The sequence below is a fragment of the Triturus cristatus genome, chromosome 11, assembly GCF_964204655.1.
Source record: "Triturus cristatus chromosome 11, aTriCri1.1, whole genome shotgun sequence".
Taxonomy (NCBI): Eukaryota; Metazoa; Chordata; class Amphibia; order Caudata; family Salamandridae; genus Triturus; species Triturus cristatus.
The window spans coordinates 809,219,414-809,237,649 of record NC_140594.1 but is presented as its reverse complement, the minus strand read 5'-3'; the positions used below and the strand labels follow the sequence as shown (position 1 = coordinate 809,237,649).

At 43.3% G+C, this 18,236-nt stretch overlaps 1 protein-coding gene across 4 annotated transcripts in view; it reads right to left on the bottom strand.

Moving 5' to 3' along the window:
* The window catches only part of PIK3CB (phosphatidylinositol-4,5-bisphosphate 3-kinase catalytic subunit beta), a 965,971-nt gene that overhangs the window by 274,269 nt on the left and 673,466 nt on the right, over positions 1–18,236 (bottom strand). For all 4 annotated transcript variants that reach the window (XM_085634521.1, XM_085634524.1, XM_085634523.1 and 1 more), the window contains 2 exons: positions 12,522–12,575; positions 7,713–7,901 (listed from right to left, as the gene is read on the bottom strand). In XM_085634521.1, the coding sequence (XP_085490647.1) occupies positions 7,713–7,901; positions 12,522–12,575 (243 nt within the window). The remainder of the gene's footprint in view (positions 1–7,712; positions 7,902–12,521; positions 12,576–18,236) is intronic.

Here is an 18,236-nt window from a genome sequence, read left to right as displayed (position 1 = left end):
AGATAGCCCTTAGCAACTATTACCTGCATATCAAGGAAGCCAGGAAAGCAACCATCACCGCCCGCATCATCACCGCCCGCATCAACTCCGCAGTCAACCAACCTAAGGAATTCTTCAAAATAGTAAAAGAGTTATCCTACCCAACAGCCACAGAGAAAAGCATCCACCACTTCCAAGAGCTCTGACACAGCCTCCCAGACTACTTGCACAACAAAATTGCCACCATGTACAGAAACTTCGACCCACAACCCACCACCCTCTACCTCAACCAACCAGCAAACACCAGCCAAACTATCACTACGCTCAACGCCAGGACCACCACAGCCATCATGTCTTCCATCCACTCCGGGGAGCCCTCTAATAGCTGCCCCACTACCTCTTCAACCACATCACAAACCGGATCAGCATGGACCTCACCAGTATCCTCAACACCTCCATATTCACAGCAACCTTCCCGGACAAATTAAAAAACACGGGGACGTCAGAACTCTCCTAACAAAACCCACTGCAGATCCCAGCGACCACAAAAATTATCGACCGATCTCCCTGATCACGTACCCGGCGAAAGTACTGGAGAAAGCCATCAACCAACAGCTAAATGAATTCCTGGAACAAAGCCTCCAACTGGATGCCTCGCAATCAGGATTCTGGGCCAACCACAGCACCGGGAGCGCACTGATCGCTGCCAAAGACTACATTAGAACTCTCCTTAACAGCAGAGGAACTGTGGCTCTGATCCTCCTCAACCTCTCTATAGCATATGACACATCTCCTATGCACCCTCATCAACAGACATCACATCGCCATACAGCAAGACGCCCTCCCTCATTACAAGATGCACACAGGGTATCGGGCTACCTCGCTTCACCTCAGCACCCAAGATCATCACATGCGGCATACCCAAAGGATCCTCCCTCAGCCCCCCCCCTGTTCAACATCTACATGACCCCCCTGCAGACGTCGTCAGATCCTACAGCCTCAACATAATCTTCTACGCAGACAACACTCAACGTATCCTCTTGCTCACGAGAACCTCAACAACGGCAGAACCAATTTCTCCAATGCCATGACCAAGGTAACAAACTAGATGAGAGACAACTGGTTAAACTCAAGTCCAACGAGGCAGAAGTACAGACTTCAGGAACACCACCTCCACATGGTACCACAGCTGGTGACCAGCCGAACTTGGACCCAGTCCCACACCATCAGACCATGCGCCCAACTTTAAGATCATCCTCAACATCCAACTGACAATGAAATGACAAGTCAGCGTGGTTGCCTTCTCCTGCTTCCACACACTCTGCAGGCGCTGCAAAATCTTCAGGTGGATCCCTGTCGACACCAGAAAGACCGTCACTCAGGTCCTTGTCACCAGCTGCCTCAACTATGGCAACACTCCCTATGCTGGCATCTCTACCCAGCTCCTTAGAAGACTCCAGACCATACAGAACAATGCAGCCAGATTCATCTGGACCTCCCCAAATGGTACCATCACCCCCCACCTCAGAAAGCTCAACTGGCTCCCCATTTAGAAGAGATGACAGTTCAAGATCCTTACACACGTCGATAAAGCCTTCCATGATTAAGGACCATCCTACATCAAACACTGACTGAGCTTCCATCAACCTTCTGGACAACTGGGCGGCTCTTCTCCGGCAGTCGCACACATTACCAGAATCTGCCACATCGGTGGTCGTTGCTTCTATATAGCTGCCAAAACATGGAAGAACCTAGCACTCCACCACCGTACAGCATCCTCCCTGGCGGACTTCAGAAAGAGACTCAAGACCTGGCTGTTCTACCGAGACATCAGCGCCCAAACACCCCTAGGAGTCACAGTGTTGCGCTATATAAATACTGCTTGATTTATTGAAGGTGAAGCATCTGAAGGGACATTGTAGGATCAATACAAATAAAATGGTGAGACTAAGTCTTGAAGACAAAATGGCAGCGTTGTGATAATAAGTTTCTTAGATGGAGTGCCCCAACTATTGTCATGATTCTCAGCTAAAAAAAAAAGAACTGAAGAAAAAAAAACCTTACAAATCAGAAATGTCTAGTGGCTCTGAAGGAGACTTTAAAAGTTGGGCTACAACCTTCAATACATTACTGGATGAACTAACAGTGTGTATGACAGAACAACGCAAGGAAATACTCTGGATGCCTTTACCACGCATTTTTTTGCCCCACATTTTTTTTAGAATGCAGATGTTTTTACAATGTGTGCCTTTAACACGCATTGTTTATGTATATACGTATATATATCAACAATGTATTTGTGGTGGGAAATCACCTATGCAACGACCTTACCTTAAATGCGTGGTAAAGGCATATGTTGTAGAAGCATATGCGTTCTAAAAACATGAGTGGTAAAAAATGCGCGGTAACGGTACGGGATAAAAACCTTTTCGTAAAGGCCATTTCCCAACTAACAGGATCCTGGAAGGTACTAGCTCAATCTGACATTTGAGGGATTTTGCTTGTGTTATATAAAACAGCGCAATAGTGGTCCCTGTGTGCATTAGCTCCCATCACAGACAGGAGTAGTGTGTGATATTACTTTCAAAAAGTGTTCTGTCCAGTGCAGGCATGAACTCATTCCAGTGCGTCTGCCATTTGTAAGCACTGTAACTAACAGGTGTTCCTTTTACTGAGTTTAATGGTGCTTAATTTACCAACCACTCTGAGCTGACTTTGCCAAGATTCAAGATTGGGATCTGCAGATCATGACAAGAGATCGCTGTAAGGGTTAAAGACTCTAAATATTTTGCTGGCTACAACAAGGTCATATTTCAATTTATTTAATCTGCGTATTAAATACTTCTCTTCCTAATGAATAATTTCATTATGTTAAGGATTACTTTGTTTTTTAATGGTCTATACTAATGATACTTAAAGATCAACAAGCACACTCAGGGTATTAAATATTTGCTTCTAAATGTACTGCACACTGTTCATAGCCTTTTTTTATGTTAGGGACGTTAGGCTAAGAGCTCTGAGGTGCTATTTGGATGTTACTACCCTGGTGAGGTGTTAGTCAGGGGTGTAACTTATTCAATAATGATATGGGGTGTAAGTCTGAGATTTCCCAACAAGAAATGAGGTGTACTTTAACAAAACAAAAAAACAAAACAAAAAAAAAACAGAATGATCTGGGGCAACTAGATAGCGGTAAATGACAGGTTAGGGGTATTCGTTTTCAGTAATTTGGAAAAGTAAGGCCAGTCAGCACAGGGCCTCAGTGACCTAGTCTGGACTATGTTATCCAATCTATTACCATTCCGCCTCACAGTAATGTAGGGAAGACAGGCCCAGGAGAGCAGGTTAGCATAAGCCCACACCTAACATCAGCAGACCAGGCTTAGTCACTGAGAGTAACCTAGGTAAAAGCCACAGAATAGTTGACACTATTGCATGATACTAACAGAGTGCAATGCCATAAGGCAGAACCTACAACTCCAAGAAAGAAAAGTTAAGCTAACTGGACCATAAAACCCTTTCACACACTGGCGATCTACTCCGCAAGGAACCAGTGATTCCTCTTTCTTCCTCCCTATTAAACAGAAAATATATAAATGATATTCCAAATGCTTCAAGTTGTTAGTAAGTTTAGAGCTACATTTTGCAATGATGCGGCCTTGATGTAATTCTCAGTATTTTTGAATTTGGTAGGTTTAATTAAGTGTTCACAAAGGATATGTAGGTTGATGATAGGATATAATTTGTCAGTATATCTTGAAATGATGCATCACTGAGGGAGCAAACAGACAACTGTATGGCTTTGATCTGTTTTGCGCATGTGACTGAAATTGTGTCTAATATGTACTGTTATAGAGTGATGTGTAAGTGTGGCTTTAGCTGGATACACTGCTGATCTAATAAGCACTGAACCATCTAGATGGCTTGAAGCCGATTCATGGTCCCCAGGAGCTGTTTCCTCACCCACCGCCATGTGACGGAGCACCATAATGCAATGACACCTAATGGGATATAATTGAAAGGGTAGATGAAACTAGTCTGAGGCAGGAAGAGGATGAGAGACAGCGAGTTGAAGTAAACACCCGCACCTCTATCCCCCTGTACAGCAGATAAGGGGCCTTCCGGTAGGCACAAAAGTAAGGACACAAGTAGACGCAAAGGTTATAAAAGCATACATGTAACAAAGGCATTATTCATTTAGGCGATCTGAATAAGACTGCAATGTGAGATCGAACATTACATTCAATGCTTTGGTGCAGGGACATTAACCATCTAAACTATTGTAAGAGGTCTGAAACTGTGACTAGTAGTCTGGGCATTAGTCTCATAACAAAATGGAAATCAACACAATTCAGTGTTTTGACCTTGAGATACAGAAAGCAGCAAACACAAGAAGAAAATGGCAAAGTATTTTAGAGCTGCCCAGACATTTCCATATATCTTAATGCAAATAGAGGCAACATTGCTATGTGAAAGAAACAGAATGCAGTTTCACACAAACTGCTATGTAAATACCATCTCATGGTCCTCCCCAAACCTCTGAATAGACAAATGGCCAATGTTTTTCTTGGAAAGGAGACAACCTACTCTGCAGGTCTTCAAAGAAGACTGGTACACTAACTGGATGTTCACAATCATGGTCAGATCCCAAAGCCCAATATACACCCTTGCACCAACAGATAGGTGCACAATAGTGGTTGTGATTAACTGCCTCTGAAACTTACGAAAACTACCTTCCCTCACGGATTATGTACACCGCTACATCAGCAGTGTAAGATTCACTCACAAAAGAGGCTTAGCAGGACATGAGCAGTTTGCCTTTCTCAAAGAACAGATACCTCAGTTGGCTAGTTTTTCATCTTCATTGAAGAACAGCAAACATGCCTCACACAACATGTACATCTAGGCAACAGCAGTGCAAGCTTCCTTTCCTCATGGAACAGATACAGTATGGGCAGAAGTACAAGCTCCCTCCTCCATAGAACAGATACAGCATTGTAATGGCAGTGGAAGCTTCATTCTCTGACACTTCAGCAGCAATTCTACTGTCACAGACATGACAGGTAAAGCATAGTCTGCAACAGCACTGAAGGAACTCTTGCTTATTTGATGCATATGTTGCAGTATGGCTGTGTGGATTGGTAAAGGAATAGATGGCTGAACAAGTAAAATGGTTAAGTATGGCTGGATGAGTATAAACATCTATTGTTTCAGTACCAAGATGCACCTAGGGGTGAACATGTGCTAACAAATGCATATGTTGGGTCATGTTAAGTTAGGTATGGATTGGTGAATGGCACGAAGCTCCAACCCTGTGCGTTGCTCGGATCACTGTAGTTTTCATCCCAGGTGTGAGTACTTTAAATGGGATGAAAAAAGTCGGGAGTCTCCAAAAGGGACATTGGCAAAGAAGTGTAACTAGGAATTCTTTCCAAGAGGCGTGACCTATGGAATTAAGCATGTGACTTACAGCAAGAAAACTAGAATCATGGACTTTTCAAAGTATACCACCTGGCTAGCATTTGGGTAAATAATGAAGAGTAAAAACAATAATATTGATTGCATAATTAGATTGAAATGTTTCAGTTTTGAAAATTTGAGACTGAATTAAACACTGCAAGGTCTGTGTGAGGGGTGTTGGTCTTCAAACTATTTAAATCACTACGATTCCCATTCACACCACTTCTTTTGGCCATCTCTCACTTTTTTAGACATTTACTGTCTTTTTCTTCCCACATGTTTCAGAAAACCTCCATCTGCACATCATTTTCATATTCGAACCATCTTGTTGCTCTAGTCTTCTGCATGCACTTCTGTTCATTTCCTCGCGTCACCATCTCCCCCACACACAACCCACCAACTTTAAACATTGCATTTTAATTTCTTTGGACCGGTCAATAATATAACAGCTGTGTACCTCTTTCATACACTTTCTTTTAATAACACAATTACAATTGGCACATGAGACTGCCGCTCAGTAGAGGGACAAGGATTGCAAGGGCATGAGGTTAGAATGCCTTTATTTCCTACTGACAGGTGCGGTGAGAATTCACACTCCCTTCCGACTCATCTCGCGAGCTTTCATTCGTGGCCAGTCAAACACTCACCAACATCCGAAAGCCATAGAGACGTCTAGAAGTGACTTAATTCAAATGAAGAGTTCAACGTTGCAGGAAAAAAACTACAGAAACACAACATATGGTAAAACAAATGCTCTTGGGTATTGCAAGAGCAAGTTAAAATGAAATGTAAACAGGGATTGCATTGTTGTTATGCATTACCCTTTTGTACAGTCTTTTTTGGGGAAATCAAGCATTGCTTTTGCCTGTAAAGGACATATATTTAGGACCCATTTCAAAGTCAGTGTTTAATTACTGCTGCATCTTACACCTGGCAGGAACCTAGCCCCTAATGCCTGCAGGCGGGCATACTGAGGTGGAGTGAGTGAAAGGCAGAGGCCCCATCAGGTCTGTGCCCTTGTCCATGCCTGTGCATCGCACAGTCTGCCTTCCAACACACATTCTTGGAGATGGGCGAGCCACTGAAAGCTTGAGCCAGATGCTGTCTCATCTCGAGGTCCTCTTACTCGAGCCCAAAAAGAGGTTTTATGTGGCTTTTGTCCGCCTAAGTTGTAACTTCACACTCCAACAACTGATCACAAAGCAGTAACTTTGATGTAAAACATGCGAGAGAAAGATACCCATCTAGCAGCTGAACTGCACAATGTGAAACCAGATAATCTCATATCACGCCCAGCTTCCCGCTTGAATAGATGGTGTGATCCTCAGCAACTATTTTGTTTCAAGGAACCTCCTTTTCTTCCTTATCACACACAAAGTACCTTCAACTGCAAGAGTTCAGGAAGTGCGTTGTACAAAAACCTCGTGTTCGATTCAACACACCTTGATGTTGCTCCATCTACACTAAGATTCTAGGCCACATAGAGGCTACACATGACAAATGACCTGCCTCAGAGTTCAATAGCGGCATTGTCGTCAAGGGTGGGAGAAGGCATGAACCTTTCTAAGCTAATGTTTCAAAACTAATATTTTTAATAATTGTCTCTCAACATATTAATATTAATCTGAATCATTAAATCAAAACACTTCAGCATGTTAAAAAAGTAACTTTTTAAAATAGATTTTTTTAAGTGACTATCATATTTTCAGATTAGGTCTCTAGCAGGATTTAGATGTCAAACATTATCATGGTCGGCTCGTGCATGGGCTCTAAGAGTTAAGTTAGACCCCTATCTCGGTTGCGCCTCTGATCTCCCTGTTCATTTGTGTGTTCACCCACCTCTAGCCAGTCTGCAGCAACAGTGACTTAATATCACTGTTAGTGCATATGGCAGATTTGGTTGCACTGCTGGCCATGATCAGACTAAGAAATTATTTCTTAGGAGGGGGCGTACCCTACCCCAAAGAGCCCCCCCTTAAAGCTACTGGGCTTGGTGTTGGCCCAAAAGGAAGAGTGCTGTAATGTTTAGCGAGGCCCACAGACCCTCTAGTCGCGTTTTGCGAAGTGAAACCGGTAGCACTTTATAGCGGATCCATTTCCTTCCCGTTCATGATGGGTCTACATTATTCCGAATGTTGCCACTGGCAATCCATTATAGTTGATCCCATGTTTCGTTCTAAAAGCAGGTTTTGAAATAATTGTGATAAATGCAATAGTCCCACAACACTTCAAAGTATCACATACACATTAATGTTGTACCTTGTAAATCATACCTGGGCAACATCCTCGAGTTTGTTCCATTTAACAGATAACAGCAGTTTGGGCAGTGACTGAGGGAAGTTCTCGCGACAATCATAGCGGAGGGTCCAGATAAGGTCCATTTCATTTTCACAGAGCTGAGACAGGGGATCCCGTTCCATGATTTCTTTCAGCTCAAAGAAGAACTTCTTGCCGACTCGTCCCTAGGAGAAACAGTGCTTGAAGGATAAGGTTTTACATAGTATATTTCAATTGTTTTCGATGTGCAATAATGTATTGTTCCATATAATTACTAAATTGAGGGGGGGGGGGGCGGCGTACATATGCATTCACCTTTAACATACTACAGGACTTTTTGTAATAAAAGGCAAGCGAATTAGGAAGTGAAAATTGATCAGTGACAATTTTGCAATGTACAGTTGAACTGTGTAGTTCCCATTAAAAAAGAAAAAACATACAGTCTACTAGGTTAACAATTTGTGGTTAAGAATTTGGAAGAGAAAACATACCATTGTGAAAAACATTTATTTTCAGCTATTCAGTGTGTGCTCAAACTCATTAAACATATGCACTTCAACCGTGATTTAGGAAGACTACATAGGAATTTAGAGGAAGTCGACTCTGTTGCCCCCACATTATTAGATGAGAAATAACTAAATGGAGGTGGGAATTCACCTCAACTAATCTACAGTCAACTCACAAAGTGCTTGGAGAAGGGGCAGACACTCGGCGGAGTACTACAAGAATATCCTAGTGTTAATATATTTAGAAAACTATATTTCCAGAATTGTCGTTCTTGATCACAGTTGTCACAAGAAAGCGTACGTGGAAGAATCAGAAGAAAAATAGGTAAAAATGTACCAGACCAGATCATACACACAGACTTATTCAAAGCAGCCTGGTTGAGGCACACTATACAGAATCTAGAAGGGAAAGAGGCTTGCCAAGGTGATTATTTAGTGCGGTAACAAAAAGAGCGCTTTTGGGTATGAGGTCTAATGTTTCCCTGTCAGGATGTGGGCTCACCACTGTGTAGGATCTTTTTTCCAAAAATCAGTGCTGGGATTTTACAACACATTTATTTCCTTTGTTAAGATGTGCACCCATATAAAATATATATTTTATGGCATATTCAGGGTCAGGTATTGGTGCAAACCCTGCATCAATCTCTCATTGAAGCCTAAAGATATCAAAATAATGTGAAGATTGTCTTTTTTTTAATATGATCAATATTTTGTTGTATTGCCCAAATGCCAAATGGAGAAGCATAACTTCTAGAACGAAGACCAAGGACATATTGCCCTGAATATCTTGAGTATGGTAGAAGTGTGGATTTTCACAGAGAAAGCAGTCTGGGCAATCGATTATGTAATATTAGAGAAGATCAATCAAGGGTGGCGCAATCTAGATTAATGGTGGACTGTTAACTTGATGACAGATGCCAAATTCAGAACAATATGGAAAGTATAAAAACCACATACTTTCTAATTCTGTACAACCTAAGCCATTTACTACTGCACGCCACACCGGCCTTCCCCTAACTGGCAGGCAAGGAGAATGCACTATACATCACGTTTGTCAGATTTTCAGCAATCCTTTGACCTAAATATGGCAATTGTCTCTTGTTTCTCACGTACAGTAGCAACAACGGATTGGAGGGGAGTGATTCAGACATCTGATCCTCTCAGAGATAGGTCCCTACTTCATCAATGGTCTGTTTTTCACCCACTCCCCAGCTGACAGGCACTTATCTGCTTGGGGAAGGGTACACTAAGTGTGCGATTCACCATATCACAGTTTGAGACAGGCGTCATGGAGCTGGGACCTTAAACATGGTGTGTGTTACATCGGGGTTTGCTTAATATGAATCAGCCTACATCCCTTGAATCTTGTCCCCCTATGCATCTGAGTGTCGAGGGGGTACCAACAAATATTCACATGACCGGTGGGACTCCCACATAGAAGTGACATGGAGACACTTTTCATGATGTATATTTCATATGCATAGAAAGGAGGACAGGGAGCCGACGGTCCAGAATACACTGTCCTCAAGTATTGCAATGCAATAGCAGTATACTGTTCCGAAATGTGGAGAGATAATCCTTGGCTGAGTGTGGGTGCCCAAAGAAGCATGCGCTTGTGAGCAAAGTTGCCCTCACTCACCAGAGGGTGACATGCATCATCATCGGGCGCTGCTCCTAGCCAGGCCGGCACGGTGATACCTTGCAGGCCCCACAAGAGGGCCCCTTATTGGAGATCCTTTATTTGAAGATAATCCTTAGCTGAGTGTGGGTGCCCAAAGAAGCATGCGCTTGTGAGCAAAGTTGCCCTCACTCACCAGAGGGTGACATGCATAATCGGGCGCTGCTCCTAGCCAGGCCGGCACGGTGATGCCTGGCAGGCCCCACGAGAGGGCCTCTTATTGGAGATCCTTTATTTGAAGATAATCCTTGGCTTAGTGGGGGTGCCCAAAGAAGCATGCGCTTGTGAGCAAAGTTGCCCTCACTCACCAGAGGGTGACATGCATAATCGGGCGCTGCTCCTAGCCAGGCCGGCACGGTGATGCCTGGCAGGCCCCACGAGAGGGCCTCTTATTGGAGATCCTTTATTTGAAGATAATCATTGGCTTAGTGTGGGTGCCCAGGGAGGCATGCGCTTGTGAGCAAAGTTGCCCTCACTCACCAGAGGGTGACATGCATCATCATCGGGCGCTGCTCCTAGCCAGGCCGGCACGGTGATACCTTGCAGGCCCCACAAGAGGGCCCCTTATTGGAGATCCTTTATTTGAAGATAATCCTTAGCTGAGTGTGGGTGCCCAAAGAAGCATGCGCTTGTAAGCAAAGTTGCCCTCACTCACCAGATGGTGACATGCATAATCGGGCGCTGCTCCTAGCCAGGCCGGCACGGTGATGCCTGGCAGGCCCCACGAGAGGGCCTCTTATTCGAGAACCTTTATTTGAAGATAATCCTTGGCTTAGTGTGGGTGCCCAAAGAAGCACGCGCTTGTAAGCAAAGTTGCCCTCACTCACCAGAGGGTGACATGCATCATCGGGCGCTGCTCCTAGCCAGGCCGGCACGGTGATGTCTGGCAGGCCCCACGAGAGGCCCTCTTATTGGAGATCTTTTATTTGACGCCATAGGAGCACGGTAGGTTCTGAGGTGGAACTTTCCAGAATCTCACTGAAGTTTTTATGCCACTCCATGCATGGTATTCTACGGAGTCAAATTCCGCGAGTTCTGCACACCGCTTCAGAGGACTACTTATCCATTTATTTTTGAGAAAACACAATGTCGAATTTGAAATAAAGAACGTGGGTCCCCATTTCATATCTCCAGCATCCTAATTTGTTTGTGTGTAGAAAAAAAGTACGTAGTGTAGGCAGTAAAGGAAACTCTCCTGCTTCCTCTCCTAGAAAGCCACCGATATCTGACCACTTTTCTGTGAAACTTATTTTAAGCTCTTAGCACCAGAGGGCAGTATTGGATTTGTTTTAAATGGCATATGACAAAACAGAATGCTTGAACTTCCCTTTCCACTACCAACAACAAAGGAAGAGAGAGCACCTCAGACCTTGTGTTCATTTTATCACCGACATGTCTGGGGAGGATGCCAGACAAACCGAGATTGCGTGGAATCACAAGGACAGTTCCTCAGTGCGAATTACAACAGCCGCTTGCTATAGGCTACCAGCTACCAAGCGAACCATACGAGGGTACGGGTTCACCACTAATTGGCAACAGCCACAGCCAACAGGTGAAGATACTCTCTCTCCTATGAGGAGCAGCTAAACACAGCCTCCTAAAAATGAGAGCGCGTGTCCAGGCTACATGTTAGGAAGAAACACTGGAAAACTATTTATCAATCATTTCTTTACAAAATAAAAAATGTGAATAATAAAAATTAATCACGAACTTGTTAATGCTTTACAGCTTTAACCGGTAGAGGGTTCATTCCAAAAGAATCCGTATATTTCAGAAGCATCTCACTGACATCTGGCGTGATCTGCACAATAACCATGGCTCTTCTTTATGCATCAGCTATATGCATAAACCAGAACATAATGAATCACTTCTAGAGATAGCCCTTCTGCGCAGTATCACTTAGCATGCCTTTCCCTCGGCTTTATATGGGCAAATCCCTTCTTGCAAGAAAACTAGAATTGATAAAGGAACAAAGAACCCTAAAATGTTGAGATGCACATTCCAAGGATTGGCACTTAATGCGTGTCCTTGCATTCATGGATTATTCAGTATGTTGATCGACCAGGGACAAACCCATGTCGTAATTTCAAGACACCTACATGGGATACAGTTGCATACAATTAATCAATTAGTCAATGAATCATTTAATTAGTGGCTAGCCCAAAAAACTTGCAAACTAAGGACTTAATAGACCAATAGAGACATTTAACACACTAAATATTTACTTAATGCACATCAGCAACGTAGGCTTCATCTGGCACACAATTTTGACCTTAGAAGTGGGTATTTGAATTCTACTGCGGGAAGATGCGTGCCATACAAAATTCAAATGTTTTTTATATGTTGCGAGGAAGCACAAATACTTGAATGAATTCTTAGCATAACTGCCACCATTTAATTTTCAATCACTATATCAGAAATTCACAATATGACTGCAGCAGAGTCTATCACAAGAGAAGTCAATATAATGACGTTCGCAAGGCGTAATAATAAAATCTACCCTATGAAAGCTAGGGCATCGTGGACAGTTGGATGAATCTGCTATTATCACACCAAACGCCCAGTGTGCCAGACTTTGCAGTAGACGACACAAACTGCCAACACAGAATGGATATACTTACAGATGTACTGATGTTGTCGCTGTTCCTTGCAATCTGAGCTGCTTTTTCAAGTATCTGAAACAAGAACACTCTTATCAATAACCTAGAAAGAGAAGGCAGGACATTCCAAGAAAAACTAATTACGGGATTATGCAAGCAACAAACTAGTTTAAAAAAAAAAAGAAAGTCATCTTGTAACATTTACAGCACTTTTTCATCGTTGTGTCTTGCTTCATGGGTAAACAAATTGTGTATTCCATATTTAATCCAGTTTAAGGAATCAAAAGGTGTTCTCCCAACTTTGCATTAATCAAACAAATGATTACAAACTAAGTAATTTAAAAATGTAAGTTTTTATTAGCACTGTCAGATGAAATACAGACGCATTAAACATTTTAATTTAAAGCTAAAAGAAAGAGTGTGTGTTGTGTGTATATATATATATATATATATATATATATATACTTACTAAAAAAAACAAAGGTTAAAGTGACGTTATAGTTGGGAGCTATGAGAATATCTAACACGTTACATGAAAAAAACGTTTGAAATTCACAAAAAAAAAAACATAGGTTAAAGGAATGTTATAGTTTGGTGAAAATGTCATGTAAAACATACCATTTGAAGCTAACAAAACCACTGAAATTAACCAGTTACAGTTAGCTCAAGTAACTATAACCCAATCCCTAAAGTAATTATAACTCATGCCTCTGCCATGCACATTACTACCAAAAATCATGGTATTTTAGATGTGATTAGGGATGTTATAAATGTAGACAAAGAACGTCATGAGTGATTTAATATGAGAATTTAAAAAGCAGTGCATGGCGAGGGTGCAAGGAATAGTTTGCTTGCTGCACCTACCTACCTCCGCAATGCCCTCGGTTGTCAGAGTACATACACCTGCCCCCACCCTTTTGCCCTGCATTGTCCAATGTGCTGCCACTGCCCTCCAGTTTGTTTGATGTCCCAGGCCACTCCACCTGTCCTCCGGTGCCCGAGTATATGCCCCGATCATTGCCCTACTGCGTAGACTCCGTACTACCTTGCTGCCCCACCCTCCTTTTCCCTTCCCTCTATCAGTTTTCATGCCCCTTCTCCCTCCTTTTTGCCCACATGTTCCACAGATCTGCCACTGCCCCTCCTATGTATTCTGAGTGTTCTGTTGAGCTGCCCCTACACCTCCCACCTGTCCAGGATGGTCAGGTGGCTATCGCCTGTTTCTGGCCCCACCACCCTGCCTCCCATTGTCCGAGTTCCATGCCCTTATCCCTTCCCTCCAGTCCTCTATAATCCATTCTGCTGCCACTCCCCTCTGCTCTCCATGCTCTCTGTTATGCTGCAACTGCTCCTTATGCCTGCCCTGTGTGTGAAGTTGCGAGGCACCTCTCCTTCCCCTATCCATTCTTGTCTGTGTTCAGCCCCTACTTCTCCCTTCTGCTCTCCATTGTGCATGGCTCTACTACCCCCCCCCCCCCACCTTGCTCACCTTGGCAGTTGGTTTGCCACTAACCCTCCCAAATGCCACACATGGCCTTTTGTGCTGCCACTGCCCCTCCCACCTCCCCTGTGTGGCCAGCATGCTGCCTCTGACCCCCTCCCAACTTCCCTCCATTGTGTGTATGCCAATATAGTCTCCCATTTGCTCTCCACATGGTGTGTTCTTCCATTGCCCATCCCGACTGCCCTGCATAGTCAGCTTGCTGTCCCCCTCCCAACTTCCTTCCATTGTGTGTATGCCATTATAGTCTACCCATTGCACTCCATGGTGTTGTCCATCCAGTGCCCATCTCGCCTGCCCTGCATAGTCATCTTGATTTAATCAAAACTAATTCCTAAAGCAGGGGGCCTTTACCCATAGTAAGTATGGTTAGTGCTCTAAAAAGCTAAAGCAAGGACACATTTTCTGAGTTCTCAAATAGCAACTGTTCTATATAACAGCTTTAGGGTGGTGTTCCCCAAACTTTTTGCCTTCTTTTACCCCATTTTTTTGCTTATTTCTTTTTGTTGGCTTAGGACTCTGAGCACTTTACCACTGCTATCCAGTGCTAAAGTGAATGTGCCATCTCCCCTAAACATGGTTCAATTCATGCATCCACAATTAGCACATTTGATTTACTTATAAGTCTATATTACAGTGCACTATATGTGCCCGGGCCTGTAAATTAAATGCTACTAGTTTCCTGTGTCAGTTGAACCACCAAGATTTTGGAGTTGGTATATGGTAGCTGTATACTTTGCTCGGACTGGACATTATAGTTGGCCTATGTTGTACGGTATACGATTAAGTATAGCTAATGATGTTTGATTTTTCTTTACTCTGTTGTCCTTTGTTCCGGTCGTGATTAAAACGTGATGGAGATTAATGCCTTATCTGTTACATTTGTTTTTATAGAGATGATGATTCAAGTCGTGTGGCTATCGTGTAAGATGATGGACCCTCGTGTGTGTGTTTTTTTACGGTTTTTAACCTTGTATTAAATCGGGAGTATGAAGTTTATATGAGGATATTCTTTTCACAGTAATATTAAGATTGTGGTTGTCTGTTTGGGTTTTCGCAAAAGGAAGCAAGTTATGCTTAATAATTGACAGTGATTGGTAATAAGGTTATGTTCACTAGAGGCGTTTACACTTGAGATGTCACTTGAGGTTATGTAATATGTTTCTTTAGAGCACTTTAGTGGTATGTTTTATTTTTGGAGAATGGCAAATTGGCACTGGACTGGACACCAGTAGTTGTCTTATTGTAAACAGGCGATATGTAGTGTCATGGGTTGTATTGATTAGTTTGTTTTTGTAAGTATTCACAGGAGTGACTGGTTCAACAACGCTGAGTCCTGAAGATGGTCTAACGGACCTAACTGGCCACTGAAGATGGAAACGTCGATAGCGCAGCCTTTATAACATCAAATATTACAAATTCTGTTTTCGTGTGTTATAGCAAACACAAGAAGATGATGGAAGGAGGGCTGAAAATTTTCAGATACTCACCCCCAGTCACAGATCTGGGTTGAATCCATCATCATTCTTTAGCTCACTTCGTCACCTCAGTTCAAACCCAGCTATATGCAAATCAGTCTTGGCCCTGTGCCTCATGGGAACAGTCCAGCCCCAACTGCCAAGCCTTATCTTTCTTGAACCGGAAACCAGCATCCTGGGACCGGTTTCTGGGTAACGCCCATCATCAGCCAGGCTAGCTTGAATCCAGTGGCAAAGTGAGCAAGGCACCCACGTCTGGGCATTCCCTGCCAACTTAGGGCAAACAAAGTAAACACAAGGAGATGATGGACGGAGCTCTGAAACTTTTCAGACACTCACCCCCAGTCAGATTTGTGTGTTATATGCCAGGAATGTTAAGGCTTGTATAGGTCGGATCCAATATGAAGGTAACGCTTTGAGTTAAAAGGAGTGACTGTACTTTCACTTATCTCGTGATAGGAGTAACTTAACTAGATAATGGGATTATCTGGAGGTGCCAGTGTTATGATTGAAATGTAAATACTGCTTGTGTATATTGTTGGTGATAACATGTATAATTTAATTTATACGGAAATTAAGTAAAAGAATAACCTTATTCTCTATACACCAGTGATTGCTGTTTTTATTTGTTATGATTATTCTTTTGGATTCCCATTGTGGACCGATATTAAATATATTGAAATAATTTGGATGAAAATAATTCCTCAAGGAATATTCTATGTATGAATAATATTTCACCCAGTTCCTTGGGGAAAATTGGGTTGCCCTATTGTGTTTAAGACTAGTGGGACTACAGCACTGCTTGTGCCACCCACTCAAGTAGCCCTTAAACATGTCTCAGGCCTGCCATTGCACAGTCTGTGTGTGCAGTTTACACTGCCATATCAATGGTATTTAAAACCCCTTGCCAAGCCTTAAAGTCCCCTTTCATTACATACAAGTCACCCCTAAGTTAGGCCCTAAGTAGACCATAAGGCAGGGTGCCAGGTAGGACATGTGCTTCTAGGTTTTACATGTCCTGGTAGTGAAAAACTCCCAAATTCGATTTTCACTCCATAGGTTGACATTGGGGATTCTTTATTGCATTTAATAAGCTGTCATTCCTAATTGAGAGAAAGTTGATATGTCATGTTTAGTACATATGGAATGGTAGTGCTAAATTCTCTTTAATGGTAAAGTTGGATTTGTTATTACTACTCTGAAAATGCCACTTTTAGACAGTTAGGCATTTTCCTGCTCTTAGCCATTTGGTGTCTACTGCCTGTCACTGATCACGGGCTGGGCTGGGCTGGGTGACAGTTGAACTTTGTGAATTCCCTCTAGACAGCCACACACACATGGAACCTGGGTGCGACTGCAAACATTCCTAGGAGGAAGGAGCTGGGCACAGCCACACACTTACACTTGAATAGGCTGTGTCCTGACCACACACAAAGGGCTGCATACCCCCTTGTAGTGAGTCTGGAGTCAGGGCAGGAATAAAGGAACTCTGTGCACTTCTAAGACCCTTCTTTGAAGTCACTCCCACTTCAAAGGCAAAACTGGGTGTAAGTACTGGACCTCGGACCATACCAAATCAGTACACTTCTGGACCTGAACCCCCTCTGCCAAGAAGAACGGTTGCGCTTAAGGACTGCCCCTTTGCTGGACTGCTGCTCTGGAAGACTGCTGCCTTGCCGTGTTGCCCTCCTGCTCTCTCTGATGGGTTAAAGACTGGATCCCCATCACAAAACAGAGTGATTCCAAGGGCTAGCTGACTAACCTTCTCAGGGACTCAAAGTCTTCCATCTTGCTCCTGGCACTTTGGAAGTGGAGCCAAGTGCTTGCTCCAGTAGAACCAACGTATCCTATGCTGAGGGAGCAGAATCGCTGCAACACCACTATCACAGACACAGAACCGATGCATCGCACTCAGAACCAGGGCATCGTCACATCAGAACCACCATAATGCAGCCACTGCATAGAGACTATCAAGGCATCCCCTCAACTGCGTGGAGAAACCCGGTGCATGGGCTTCAGATCCATTACATCTCGGGAACCGGCGCTTCGTCTTCGGAACCAGCACATCACCATCACTGGGTGGAGAAAATCGACCATCACCTCAATTCAGTTCAGTGCCACCAGGTATCCCATATAGTCGTTTATTGCTTCTAAGCACTATTTTTGCATTTATTCTTTACAAACTCGTATCTCGATTTCTACTCCTTGAATTTTTGACATTTTGGTTTTGTTTTGTTTTGTTTATGGGCTTTGGGGACACACATACGTCATGTAGCATTTTGCTCCAGAGACCAAGGAGAAGGCTGGATTGTAGGAAATGTGTGCAGGCACAGTGATCCCATGCAGAAATGTAAGGAGAATTTGATTTTTTTTAGAGCTAAATTTGACGTTTGCAGGGGGTTCTGGGTAAGAAAAAGTTGGAGGATCCATGCAAGCCATACTTCCCTGGCCTCCCCGGGTGTCTAGTTTTCAGAACTGTCTGGGTTTGGTAGATTTCCCTAGATGGCCGCTGAGCTCGGGACTAAAAGTACAGATGACCGCCTTGCAAAACTAGTTTCTTTTCTGATCGGTAATATTGATGTCTTCCCTGTCACGGGCACTTAAAAATACTACATGACTTGTGTGAGTGGGTTATCAGGAGATTTGGGGGAATGCTGGGTGGAAGGAAGTTTGTGGCGCCTCTCAAATTCCGGAGCTTTCTATCACAGAAATGTGAGGAAAATGAATTTAAACAATTTTTGAGGTTTGCAAGGGATT